Here is a 14,069-nt window from a genome sequence, read left to right as displayed (position 1 = left end):
GTATGTGGATATTTTTAACTGGAATGCTCTGTATGTGGACTTCATTCCTCACTGGCAGTCTCACTGGCTGTTGGAAACTTGAATATTTAAGAAGAGGCAGCAGAACCCAGAAGTTGAGAGCCTGTATCCTATTTATTTGAGCCTGGCACCTATTTATTTGAATCCCACACACTACTTAGCAGCTTGGGCCTTGGGCAAGTTACTTAGCCTCTCTGTGCCTCAGTTTCTTCATCAGCAGAATAGGAGTGATGACAATAGTGCCTCTATCTGAGGACCGCTATGAGAATTAAGTGCATTAATATTTGCACAGTATTTAGAACTGTGTCGGGCATGTGATAAGCATTATGACATAGGTATCCATTGAAATAAAGAAGCCAAAGCAATTTTGGCTGTTTTTTCAAGTGATCTGTAGGACCATATGCATACTCTAGGATCTGCTAATTGGAGTCATATTTTAAGTTTAAAGAATTAACATCTTTGGTTCAAAGCCTGAGAAGAATTACTCTCTAGTGTCTGTTTCTAAGAAGTCCTCAGGGAAAGGGATTTCTTAGGTAAATGGTTATGAGTGCTAATGGGTCCACTGGGGGTGGTCGGACCCTTTGAACTTTTGATGACTCACACAGACATGCAGATCGTGCAACTGGCTTTGAAGTTCTGATGGGCTAGCCCAGATATGCAAATTCAGAAATAGCTTTGACTGAGAAATGTGAAGCTTAGACTGCTTGTGCTTGACTGAGGTGTGGACTAGATGTTGCAGCAGCGAGAATACAAGTTATCGGCCTGGGAGTAGTTGTTCACTGTACAAGTAGTGGTTCAGCTTGGCCCGAAGTAGCCCAGCTAAAGCCTCTCACCAGCCTTACCTGGCATCTGTGCTCTGGCTTGAGGGCAGATGAATGTGGATGTTGCTGGAGGCTGGACTGATGCCCCTTTAATGCCTTCTCTACCCATAGTCCTGTGGATTAGACCCTTGCCAAAACAGCCCCAAATGTCTTCAGCAGTCCTCTGCAGCAGCCAATGAGCCTGCTTCTGAGGCCAGGGAATCTCCTGGGTTAGAGAGTTTACAGGGTGGCATTTAATAATAGGACTGATTTTGCTGTGCAGCCACAGAGAAATGGGTCTACAATGAGAAACTAATACTGCGTGGCACACGTGAAGGGAACCAGCCAAGCAGCCTGCCGGGCCAGTGGGTGGGAGTGACCTCTGGGGTTCTAAGGCCACCAGATTCATTGATGCCCAGCAGTTCTTAAATTAGTGATAAGATTATTAGTCCTAAGGGGAGGGCCAAGGCTTCTTCTAAGTTATGGTATGGCATTTCAATGGAAAACAGCATTTAGTTACAATTCTATGCTTTAAATTAGAAAAACCTCAGTTCCAGAAAACATATATGTGCACAACATAAAAATCATTGACACAGTTTAACTTTCTATTCCCCAGCACCCCTCCCCACAAACATGTGTGCGCACGTGCGCCCCCACACACAGTCAGACTGGGTGTGGTTGCGTTTTCCATCTTCCCTTTGTTGTTTATACATTCACTTTCTTATGGCAGGTAGAGAAAATTTTTTTCTCCTACTAATTTAGAAAAGTTCAAATTATTGCATTTTAGCAGAATACTGTCCACTGATAATGAGTTCAGAACACTTGGGACGATCCTGAGGGCAGAAGGAAATGCACGGCACGTTTCTGGCACTTTCTTTTCCCTGGAGAATAAAGCCCCTCGTTGTTCCTAGATGTGTTAGATATGGCTCCTTCCCCAATCTGTGGATAGATATAAGCAGGTCTTATTTGCTTTCACGTGACGTAGATGCTTTGTAGTTTATTTATTTTTTTAGAGTCAAAGTCTCACTCTGTCACGCAGGCTGGAGTGAGTGGTGCAGTCATAGCTCACTGCAGCCTCGAATTCCTGTGCTCCAGTGATCCTCCTGCCTCAGCCTCCTGAGTAGCTGAGGTTACAAGTGTGAGTTACTGCACCCAGGTAATTAAAACAAATTTTCAGAGTCAGGGTCTCGCTCTGTTGCCGAGGCTGATCGTAAACTCCTGGCCTCAAGCAGTCCTCTTATCCCCGCTTCTCGAGTAGCTGAGATTGCAGGCCTGAGCCACTGCACCTGGCTCCTATTTTGTAAATTATTCACAGCAAATGTGTTGGTGCCTGACTGACCCATCTGTCGGGAGGTGTGTTGTGCTGGTTCAGCCCATCACATTGGTCTTGGCGTCAGACATCCCTTTGCCAGCTCCCTTGTGGGCCTGCTCCTCCACCCAGGACAATTACCTTGCCTACCTCCCAGCTTCCTCATCTGTAAGGCTGGTACATTCATACTGCCTGCTTCAGAGGGCTTCTGCGAGGATTAAAGAAGATCACTTACAAAGTTATTAGAATAGCATCAGGCACAAAGTAAATGCTCATTAAATGTTAATGATTACGATGAATAATTTCAGCAGTGAGCTGACTCATGTATCTTAATGACTGTCATCTGGGAGCCAAAAACGATATTTTAAAAAGTTCTGCAAAGTTCAAGCTAACAGGTTTGGAGTTAGTCCTTGTTCTGAATGTTGTGTGCCCTAGGTGTCTCTTTGTGCACAGAATGTCAAAGAGGGCTGGTGTCAGGGCAGTTGTCCATGAGATGAACCCCAGCTTGCTTCTCCTTCCTCCTTGAATGCATCTAACACCGAAAACCCTGTTTCAGGCGATCTGGGTGTCCATAGTGGGGAAGAACTCCAGCTCACCACCACTATCACCCATGTGGACGGACCCACTGAGATCTACAAGTTGACCCGCAAGGAGGCCCAGGAGTAGGAGGCTGCAGCGCCCGGCTGGGACAGTCTCTCCATACCCCAGCCTCTCTCACTAGAGTGGGGAGCATTGCCACAGAGAGCTCAATGTACAAATGAATGCCTCGTGGCTCTGAGCTGTGGCTTCTTGGACCAGCAGCATGGACATTTGTCAGTTTGCCTTCTGACGGTAGCTTTTGGAGGAAGAGTCCTGCAGCCACTCATGCGTTGTGTATGATAACAAAAACTCTGGTATGACACATTTTCTGTGATCATTATTCATTAGTGACATAGTAACATCTGTAGCAGGTGGTTAGTAAACCTGGTGGGGGTGGGGTGGGGGTGTATTCCTTGGGGGATGGTTTGGGCCGAATGGGGAGTGGAATATTTGACATTTTTCCTGTTTTAAATTCTAGGATAGATTTTAACATCCTTTTGCAGTCCCAGTCCAAGGTAGGCTGGTGTCATAGTCCTCTCACTCCTAATCCATGACCACTGTTTTCTTCCTATTTATATCACCAGGTAGCTACTGAGTTAATATTTAAGTTGTCAATAGATATGTGTCCCTGTTTTGTGGCATAATATAAAATAACTGAATTTCCTGAGAAGATTTATTCCACCAGGGGTGTTTCAGCTTTGAAACCAAATCTGTATATCTAATACTAACCAATCTGTTGGATGTGGGTTTTAAAAAATGTTTGCTAAACTACCCAAGTAAGATTTACTGTATTAAATGGCCTTTGGGTCTGAAAAGCCTTTTTAACCTCTTGCTTAAAATGCATTTTATTTTGATAAGATCCTTCAAATAGCCTCCAAAAGTATAGATCCAATCATTTAAATAAACCTGTATGTATATGCCTATGTCTACATGCATACCCCCTCCTGCTAGAACTCATACACATGCATGATAATCTGCATAGATTATTCTCCAGGTTGAACCTAGGGGTGGGGAGTTGATGGGGGAAATAGGTTTCTGAAAAGTGGATATACTTTATCATCAAATTAAAGTGTTTGGGGACAATCTCTATTCCTGGAGAAAGGGTGACATTTTCTGTCCTGTGTGGTTAGCCTCCCTAGGCTGGCAATGGACGCTCATATGTGTGACAACAAAGGTGGGGACAACATCACGTCCTTTAGAAGCAGAGCTGTCCCCTGTCCTATTCAGACTTTCCCCAATAGCCTTTTTCATTGTATTTTAACACTTGCATTGGAGGTAGCCGAGAGAAGGAACTGTTTCTGGTCGAAGGTCTGTGATTTACATCTGACCTAGCCATTTCCTCACTTATATTGATAAACTTTAACTGCTTACTGGGGTCACAGTGAAAATTTCAGTCAGTTCATGTATATGGAAGTGTTTTATGAACAACAAGCCACATAAATGTGTTTTGAGTAACTTGTTTTTCAGACACTGAGGTCTGGAGGTCTGGGGCACAGTCCACGTAATTCACCACTCAGCACCCCCAGCCTGCCTTTGCCTCACTTTGGCTTAAAGCGTGGTAAGCAGTGACAGTGGAAAATGCTTTGACGTTGGCGTTCTCTCTAGGCCTTTTCCTGACCTGGTGGACACTGGATGGTGTACGATCCTGTGCACTCAATATCCATTTACCAATTAACCACTGCAGTGCCAGGAATCAAAGGGAGCTGTGCCTCCCAGTCTGGTAGGGAACTCCTGTCCCAGAAGATAGAGGGAATGTTTCTGTATCCCCTGGGTTAGGAAAAGGACCTGAGATAGATAGACCTTAAAGAAGAAGGATTTTACCAGAGCCAACGGGCAAAGGGATCAGCAGTACAAAATGCAAAGCATGGACAATGTTTGGATAAGGTCGGCGATCAGGCCTGGCTGGCACATAGAAATGGAAAGAGCAGATGATGAGCCCTGTGCACCTGTGAGCCAGATGGAGGGGGTCTTTAACACTGTAGTAAGAGTTACAAGACTCAGCCTCAGATATTAGGCAGAGAAGTGATACGATTGAATGTGCTCTCTTTTCTGGGCTTGTCCAGCCTCTCCAGGCTCCAGTGCTCAGAGACTGGAACCAGGACAGTAGCAGAGGACTTGGAGGAGAGGATTGTTTTGGAGATAAAATGCACAAGGTTTGAATGTTCTGGATGTGGGTTGCACAGAAAGTAAGATCAGAGTCAAATTTCAAGCCCTCGCTGGGGAAGGGAATGGTGGGGTTTCGGACAGAGAGAGAGATTCTTGGATGACGAGTGTCAGTGGATCCACTACTTAAAGTTTTCTAAGTAGGAGCCACCTCTAGCAAGCTTAGCTAAGAGAGAGCTATACTAGAACTTTCCTAGCATATATGAAAGATCCGTGGAAGAGTTGAATTAACCAGGAAGATGGGAAGTGGGGCAGCTCTAAGGGCCCCTAGCACCAGGAATCCATGCACCTTTCTCTCACAGAGCAGTACCATTCACTACTGAGTCTTTGTCCAGTTCTTGTTTCTCTCAAAAACTAGGAGCCTTAGGCAGGTGGCTGCCCCTGTGCCAGTCACCTGTGACCGGGAAGTTCAAATGGTTGCTTGGGGCCCACCTTATAGATCGGTGTCCATTTCCAAAGAACGGAGAATCCATTTTGAACTGGGCAAACAATCAGAAAAGATCTAGCACAGTGGTCAAGATGATGAGTTTGGGTTTGCCTGGGCTGGGTTTTAAAAGCCATCTTTGAGGACATGAGCTAACAATTAGAACTTAGGGGTCCAGCAGATTGGGCAGCCACCACCATTGAGAGGGAGAAGGACGACTGGGCAGAGCAGCCAAACAAACATAAAGCAGATGACCACCAAGAGTAGTGAGCCAGACATGGCCATATTCTATAGGAAAGGGGAAGAAGATGAGGGGGATAAATCGGAGAAATGTGGGGCTTCAAAGAAAGAACCAGATTCACAAGGAAAAAAGAAAAAACAACATTAGATGTCCTGAGAGGTTCAGCAGCATTTAAGGATCCAAGTCTCTTGGATTTGGTGGTTTGGATCTGTGTGACCTTCTTAAGTGGCAAGGGCAGAAAGTAGACAGAGAAGTGGAGTACAGTCAATGGGCAATTGTGATGGGCAGGAAGGAAGTAGAGTAGTTGCTCCGAGAGGAGCCAGAGTAAAGTGGAGGCTTGTGTTTTTTAGTCTGCAGAGAAGTGAACTAAGTTTGTACACCTGAAGGGTGAGGTCCAGCCATGAAGGAAACATGAGGAGCTAACGTAAGCCACAAGCAAAATCAGAGTTTTAGGAGCAAAAGTACAAGTTGATGAGTTAGCATTGAAGGAGTGAAAGGACACTTTCGTCCTGACAGGAGAGAAACAACAAATGGACAGTGGAGGAGAGTGAGGTCCAGAGGAGAGGGGTTGCAGTATGTCCCTGGGCTGTTCTGCCTTCTCCACCGATGTGTAGTGGGCGTTGGAGTTTCACTAAAGAAGTCTCCGTTTCAAGAATGCAGGTTGCATGCAACCCATTTCAATCAGTGGAAAGAGAAGTGGAAACTCGAGAAAAAATTATTGGCCACGTATACCAGTTTTATACATTGTCATAATAAACATTTTTCAAGCAGCTTTAAAGGATATTATAGGAAAAAAGTATGAAATTGTACAGGTGTCTGTTTTTAAAAAATAAAGTTTACCAATACTTATGATAAACCAATAAAATGCAATTGCTATATCAAATGGAAAACAAAATCGGTTTTATGTTGGCTATCCCAGTGGATTTTCACTGTGTATTGTTCCTACAAGAAAATGTCCATAGTAATAAGTGATTCCACGTGTGACTCTCAAGGGTGGTTTTAACCATTTCTCAGAACTGAGATAAAGCTCTGACAATTCTGATGCCTGAGTTCAGCCTATAATCTCAGAGCTGATGGGGCCCTTGGAACTCACGCCTCTGGGGTCCCAGCAGGTAACTTTGAGAAGTTCAAGAGAAAGGTCAGGGGAGGTTGGAGGACCTCCCAGGGTTCACAGGGTAGTGGCCACGCCCTGGTCTTGGGTCTCATCCTAACCTTGTCAGTTCTAGAAACTATATGTTATCTACTCTTTCAAATTGAATCAGGCTCCCAAAGGCTGAATAGTAACATTGGGGAATCTATAAACTAGAATTTCTGCGTGACCTTTTACAGTAAAGAATGCATAGATCTTGTGGCTCCATCATCGTAGACTTCCTTCCTTCCTATTATTTTCAGGTAACCATGGAGGCTAAAAGAGGAAACAGAAGGTTTTTGGTAGACAAGGAATAAATTCACAGGGAAACTGGTGTCCTTGGACGAGATAATGTCCTCCTAACCCTGTGCCCTCCAAAGAAAATACACACAGCTCCCTAAAAAGTGCCTAGCATAGTGTGGGAATTCCATCAGGGAGAGTTGGTGAGTGAGAGAGTGAACACACTTGCCTGATCCCCATCTCTCTCTGCCACGTGACCCTGAATTATTTGGGAGCCATCTTCTTGATTCAAGCTGACTCATCAGGATGTCAGTGCAGTTGGTCACGCTCAACTTGCTGGTGGCGTCCAGACATTCATGAGCCTGTACTTTGTCTTCTGTATTTCAAGGTCCTTTTTATCCTGTAGTGCTCCGGGAAGCATCTGACTTCTGCAGGCTGTCTCTCCATCACGTTTTGATACGTGATTGATTTTGTTGTATGGGGATAATTTGGTTTCTGAAATGACATTAGCAGCCCCTTGTCTGCTGACATCGAGGGGCCTTCTAAGCATGTCTTGAAGTGTTCAGAGCTTCCTGTCTCCTGTGACAACACACTGATCGCTCAGGGAAGAATGCCCTTCGCTACTGAGACCAGACCTTTCGTTTGTGACTTATTTGGATTGATAGAACCCCTTTTTGTAGGGCCTGCCCCATGGAAGTCTTCCCTTCCCCAGGCTCAGCATCTCAGCTCCTGAACCCTCCCTCCAGAAATGGTTTCTAGAAAGTTCTCCCATTACTACTTACCTGTTAACTGCATCCTAGCTTCTCAATGTTCCAAAATGTGATGCTCAGATGGCAGGACTGCTCCAGCTGGCACAGGTTAGTGTGAAAATGTCCCTTCCTGTACTGGGGCTTGATGTCCTAGGAAAATGGTACAGGATTTTTAAAAATACTCACTTCTCACTTTTTTTTTGCTTCTCATGACCAACCACTAAATACTTAGTTTTAAAAATTTATATTACCAATACCTTCTCTGTATTCAGCAATATTTTTGACTTAATGGTAGAACTTTACATATATCCCTGTTATGTATTTTTTTTCCCCATACACCAGTTAGGTTAAGGGACATCTTTAGCTTTTAAAAAAGTACAGTTTGAAATATAAGTAAAAGCAGTGAAGTCTTTTCTAAGTACAAAATGAATTGGTTCCAATTGCTAGAGAATTTAGAAATATATATTCACCTGAGGCCAGAAAAACCTCCTTTGGCCTAGGCCTCTCCTTTGTCAAGCTCTCTCCATCACAAGTGTGCATGTGTGCACAGACACACACACACACACACACACAGACACAGAATTTAACAGCAGTGATGTGTGTTGTAATATGCAACTTTGTAAGTTACATATCTCCCCCCAATACTACCTTCTCAGTCACAGAGTAGAGATCTTACTTCACAAGAAGGGAGACTCAGGGAGGTGAAGTGACCTGCGCAAGATCATCTATTACAGTGCCAGAGTTGGAACTAAAGGAACTTCAGTCTCGTCTTTCCAGTAGCATATCTGCAGCAGAAGAGTCAAGAATGTTGTGAGCTGCAACTCTCACTAGAACCAAATGACCTTATTGGGAGATGTTAGTCCAGCCTTAGAAACAAGCTCTTCACCTCCATGAATGGCAAGTGTCTGCCCTCTTCAGGCCAAATCGAGAATGACATCGATCACTGAGCAAATCTTCAGAACCCAAGTCAGACCTTGGACTATTGCTTTTCAGTAAGCTCTGGTCCTGGCTCTGTCTCTAACTCTTGCTGTGGGACCCTCAGGGAAGCTACCCACCCCCTTCATCCCAGCTGAATGAGATGACTTCTGAAGTCCTCAGCAGCCCTGATTCTAAGCCTCATAAGGGAGAGTAGGTGTTAATGGCACCCTATGGCAATGGTGGGCACCTGATGCAGTTCTGCTGTGAGCCATGTGCTGGCATCACAGGGGTGGTTTATTCATTTCATTTATTATCTGGACAGCCCCTTCTTATAACTTACATCCTTGCCTCTTCTGAGGCCCTAAGATCCCCAAGGTGGCTCCTGTATCCAGAAACCCTTTGGCCTTCCCTCCCAGTTAAGCAAGATCTCTCTTCAACTCAGGGATGCTGAGAGATTGAAAGTGAACTACACACAGGAGCAGCCAAGACAGGAGTTCTTTCTATAGCACCATGCTTGGCTGATTTCTTTACACGGAGTGGGCAGAATTTTTAAAACAGCATTTGTGCCTTTTAGCCTGGGCTCCTCCTAAAAGCAGACTCTGGGACAAGGATTTGTGTGCAAGTAGCTGGCTTGAAAGGTGATTCCAGGAAGCACTGAGGTGGCATGGAGAAGCGAGGCTGAGACGAAGGGAACGCAAAGAACAGCCACCAAGGTGCATTGCCAGGGCGTCTGCCAAGCTGTGAGGAACAGGCTGCAGAGTTGTCCCCTGGGGCTGAGGAAGCTGTGAGAGAGAGCCACTCACTCCCACCCTTTGTAGGTAGAGGGCCACCCCCAGGCTCTTAGCTACTTGGACCCAGGGCCAGCTTGAGGAATATGGGTGGGTGAGGCACCCGTGGCCTCTGCTGCATTGTTTTTAATCCATTCTCAAAAACAAAATGGTCCTATCGCAGAAACTCTGCAAAAATACATGAAAGAGTAAAGAAAAACGTAAACATTTTACAATTACTCTATCCAAAGATAAATACTGTTAAAATGTATGTTCTTACACAAGTTTTTCCATGCATATATGTGCAGATTTATATAAATTAAGATTGTATTATACATAGAAAATAAATTTCTGGACAGTTACATAACCTGCCCTTTTCAAAGTATATGTAGGAAATCTATGTTATTATGTTGTCTTCTATAACATGATTTTCATGACTTTACTATTATAGTCTCCAATATGGATGGTTCATAATTTTTACTGGACATTTCAGTGGTTTGCAAAGTTTGACTATTACAATATATGTTGAAATGAGCATCCTTGGATATAAATCTTTTTTGTACATCACTGATTGTTGCCTTAGTATCAATTCCTAAGAGCTACTGGGTTAAAGATCAATTATTCATTCAATAAGGATATGTTGAACATCTAATTTTGGGCCAGGTGCTTTTTTTTTTTTTTTTTTGGAAACAGTCTTGCTCTTGCCACCCAGGCTGGAGTGCAGTGGTGCAATCTCAACTCACTTCAATCTCCACCTCCCAGGTTCAAGTGATTCTCCTGCCTCAGCCTCCCGAGTAGCTGGGATTACAGGCATCTGCCACCATGCCCAGCTAATTTTTTGTATTTTTAGTAGAGATGGAGTTTCACCACGTTGGCCAGGTTGGTCTCGAACTCCTGACCTTGTGATTTGCCCGCCTTGGCCTCCCAAAGTGCTGGGATTACAGACGTGAGCCACCACGCCCAGCCGGGCCAGGTGCTATTGTAAGCATTTGGGACAGATCAGTAAACAATATCCCTATCGTCGTGAAGTATACTGATGTGGTAAAGGAAGGCGGGAGGGAGGAGGCAATAGGTAGTATGGTGATAGCGATGAAGGCTACAAAGAAAAGCATTTATCATGGACACCTGTAAGCATACAGAGCCCTCCAGAACTGTGCCAACAGCAGAATGAGAGAACCTGTGGCCCACATCCTCACTGACGCTACGTAGTTTTGAAACTTGCAACTTCAAGATGCAGAGATTGAATTTTGCATTTACTTCATTACCATTACCAGTAGCACTGAGCGTGTTTCATGTTCCTATGACTTGATATTTTTAGGTTGTCAGTTCAGATTCTTTATCCACTTTCTTGAGAGTCTGATTTAGTATATTTATCCTTTGTCTGTTACATGGGTAGCTCAACTTTTCTCCATTTGTCACTAGCTTTTATTTTGATTTGGATGTTTACCAGGATATAGAGCTTTTTAATTTCTATGTAGTCAACCTGTAATTTTTTCTTCTATAGTTTCTAGTTTTGCTTTCATGCTTAAAGAAATATCCCCTAAGATAATAGGTCACCCATATTTTTTCTAGTTTTAAAAATTCTGTTTTGTTTTCTCATCAATTCATATAGAATTTGTTTCCCAGCTGGAAGACCAATTAAATATTTTTTCCAGACAGTTATCCTAGCATGATTTTTTGGATCATAATTGGGAAGGACAGGATCTAGCAAGCTGGGGAGATCATGTCACTGGGTGACCCCTGGAACAGTGGTGAGGCTTGGGTGTCAGAGCCGTCCCATCCACAAGTGGTGCCAGAAGGCACCAACATGACCCAGAAGCTCCCCAGGAACTCACCTCCGACTGCCAGTGAGGGTCCTGCCTGTGACAAAGAAATGTGCCATCGGGGGAAGATAAGCGTCCACTGCAGCGCAGAGGAAACACGAGAGCTGCAGGCAGGGGCTCAGTGTGCCAAGGAAGAAGTCAGTGGCAGTGGCCGCCTGGCCAAGGTCCCTGGAGCTCCCAGGAAGCTGCCCTCCAAAGCAGTCTGCTCCTCGGTGCCACAGTGCAGAGGAAAGGTGTCAGGTGCCAGAAGCTGATGGCTGTATTGACTGGATGACAAACAGGGACCACATGAGCCTCCTGTTGGCAAAAGAGAACATGGGTGATGAGGCTGTATAATGGACAGCAGAAGGCCTTGGCTAGGGCTCCAACGTTACCCCTAATTGCTGTGTGTTCTTGGCCAAGCTGTACTACCTCTCTGGGTCTAGTTATCAAATTACATGTTGTTTAAAAAATTATACTAGGTTTAGCAGCATTCATTGGGAAGAATACTATATAAGGATCCACTCTAGATGTCATGGTTTGCAGTACAAGCTGCAATTGTACAGATAAAGTTTGGGAGTGTGTACAGTATACTAGCTTGATGCAGAGGAGTGAGTGTGGGGGCAGGGGGAAATATGATTAGAGAAAACGGAGAAAGGGGGAAAAGCAGGGATAGTGGAAGGGAGAGAGGGAGGGAGGAAATTGAAAATAAATTGAGAAGAAATGGAACCAAGACTTTTTGTGAGTTGAATGCCTGACAATCATTCTAACCCGCACAAAGGTGAGTGGGAGGGTCAGGGCCAGTCGTGCTGGTACGTGGCGACCTTTTATTTCCCTAACTGGTTCAGGAGGGATAGTTCTGTTAGCCTTCAGAATTAAAACCACCCTTGCCCACAATTAATCAGTCACAGCTATTTGCTGCCCTCTGCTGGCCAAGATAAACAATGGCTGCATTGCAAAAGAGTTATCCTGAAAGAAATAGATTCATTCACCCAACAACTGTCTATAGAGCCCCTATTAAGTATCAGCTACTGTTGTAACACAGACCAGTAACCAACGTAGACAAAGACTCCTGCCTTCATGAGGCTTAACAACAATTAAAATATCTAGCATGTAACATCCTTGCTATGGATGTGCCAGGTAGGATTTTAATCACTTGATATTTATCAACTTCTTTAATCCTTAAATGAATCCTATGAGGTAGGAGCAATTATTGGCACAGAGAGGTTGGGTGATTTCCCCAAGGTCACACAGCTAGGAAGTAACAGCCTGGTTCAACTCGGCCAATTTAGCTCCTGCTGCACCTGTCACCAGGGAGTTCTGATAGATGCATTGCCCTTCCTGCCCCAAATTTTCTATAGACGGAGCCATTATTAGATGGAAAAGCGAAAACACTGGTCGTCTGGCTCAGCCACTGTGTGACTGTGAGCCTGGCCTTACCCCGTGTGGGTGTCAGAGGAATCGTCCATAAGAAGTGTATGCTGACACGGGCCCTGATGGTTGTCCCCCCCCTGTCCTCTTCCTCCCTCCCTGATGCTGGCTCTGGGACAGGAGGGTCAAGGAAGCCAAAGGCCTGAATCTCCGAGCTGCTGCTCCTGGTTCCTGTTGTAGGGTCCTGTGAGCCCTGCGTCTCCAGCTCAGCACTAATGGGGAGGGAGCAACCTGGAAGTTAATGAGGAAATGAGGGCCTTCCCTGTTAGGGTGAGTGCTCTGGGACAAGAGGACTTCAGGACAGCTGCAGGGGACAGCTGGCAGCTCCCGAACAGGAGGTGCAGAGCTTGCCAGCCTCCAGGGTGAGCCATACAAAAATGCCAGCGACTGCTGCCGGGAGGGAGAGGGTGGAATACTAGTGGAATTGAGCGGCAAGGGGGTCCTTGGAATTGCTTAGAAGCCCTTGACTGCTATTTGTTAATTTAAAAAAAAAAATTATGCCTAACCTCATACAAAAATTTTAACTTTATAAGGAGAGAAAAACATAAAGTCTCATTTGAAAATGCCTTCAGAAATGTTTTTAAAAAGCAAATTTCAAAAAGCATTCCCCCCTCATAACAAATGTCCAAGCAACAACAAGAGTAATAGCTGCTCTTTACAAAGCACTGATAATGTGCCGGCACCTCACAGCAGTCCCATGATATAGGTACTTTCATTTATACCAATTACCAATGAGCATGCTGGAGCTCAGAGAGGTTGAGTGACTTGCCCTGTGTCACACAGCCAGCACTCAAGCCTGTGCCCGACTGACTTCATTATCACCACCCTATACTTTGTCTCAAAGGGAGGGAATCTTAAACTGACTGAATTGGCTCTGGACCCCAGGGACTGCCTACTGAAGAATCCTGAAGCAGGGGCAATTTATCCTTGGGTTTGTCTGACCACACAGCAGAGGTTCCAGCTTCATTACTGGGGTACTAGGCATGTGTGTTGGTGCAGTCTGGAAGCAACAGATCTTCTTTGTGTCGCTGAGAGGGAGGGTTAAGCCACCTCTCGCATGATCTGGATTTGCCAGCCTGGAGCAGCCATAACCCCAAGGAACCCCAGAGGGACCTCCTGAAAAGCAGTCATTGAGTTGAAACCCGAGGTGCAGTCCATGACTGGGTGTGGCGGGGTGGGGGGGTGTATCACTATTTTCAAAGACTATTTTCAAAGACCCAGGGAAAGAGGCCTGTCACAGGCCACACAGTGGGTATAGACCAGCATTGTGAGAAGATCCCAGGCCTTACAATCCAAGCTTAGTCCCACCTGCAGTCCTGCACTGCGCTGAGCCTTCAACTGCCCCAGAGCAAACCAGGTGTCCCCTCCCAGGCCCACCACTGAGGTCACTCTAGCCTGTACCTGCCCAATTAGGGCAAGCGAATCTTGTCCACTTCTGGGGTGGGACTCTGAGCAAGTCTCTCAGCCTTCGGGTGCTGGCTCGGGGGATAAAGGGGACC

The 14,069-nt window shown here is 45.2% G+C and overlaps 1 protein-coding gene across 6 annotated transcripts in view; it reads left to right on the top strand.

Moving 5' to 3' along the window:
• WLS (Wnt ligand secretion mediator) overlaps nt 1-14,069 on the top strand; it is a 132,191-nt gene that overhangs the window by 102,798 nt on the left and 15,324 nt on the right. Inside the window, exon 12 of one of the 6 annotated variants that reach the window (XM_063625284.1) lies at nt 2,684-9,904. The exons of 4 other annotated variants lie outside the window; for them this stretch is intronic. In XM_063625284.1, coding sequence (XP_063481354.1) covers nt 2,684-2,793 — 110 coding nt within the window. In that variant the 3' untranslated portion in view covers nt 2,794-9,904. Of the gene's footprint in view, nt 1-2,683; nt 9,905-14,069 lie in introns of those variants that run through there. One more of the 6 variants, XM_063625286.1, reaches the window with a different exon arrangement.

This window comes from Symphalangus syndactylus, chromosome 12 (assembly GCF_028878055.3).
Source record: "Symphalangus syndactylus isolate Jambi chromosome 12, NHGRI_mSymSyn1-v2.1_pri, whole genome shotgun sequence".
NCBI lineage: Eukaryota > Metazoa > Chordata > Mammalia > Primates > Hylobatidae > Symphalangus > Symphalangus syndactylus.
The sequence above is the reverse complement of the archived record's forward strand: the minus strand, read 5'-3'. Positions and strand labels throughout refer to the sequence as shown.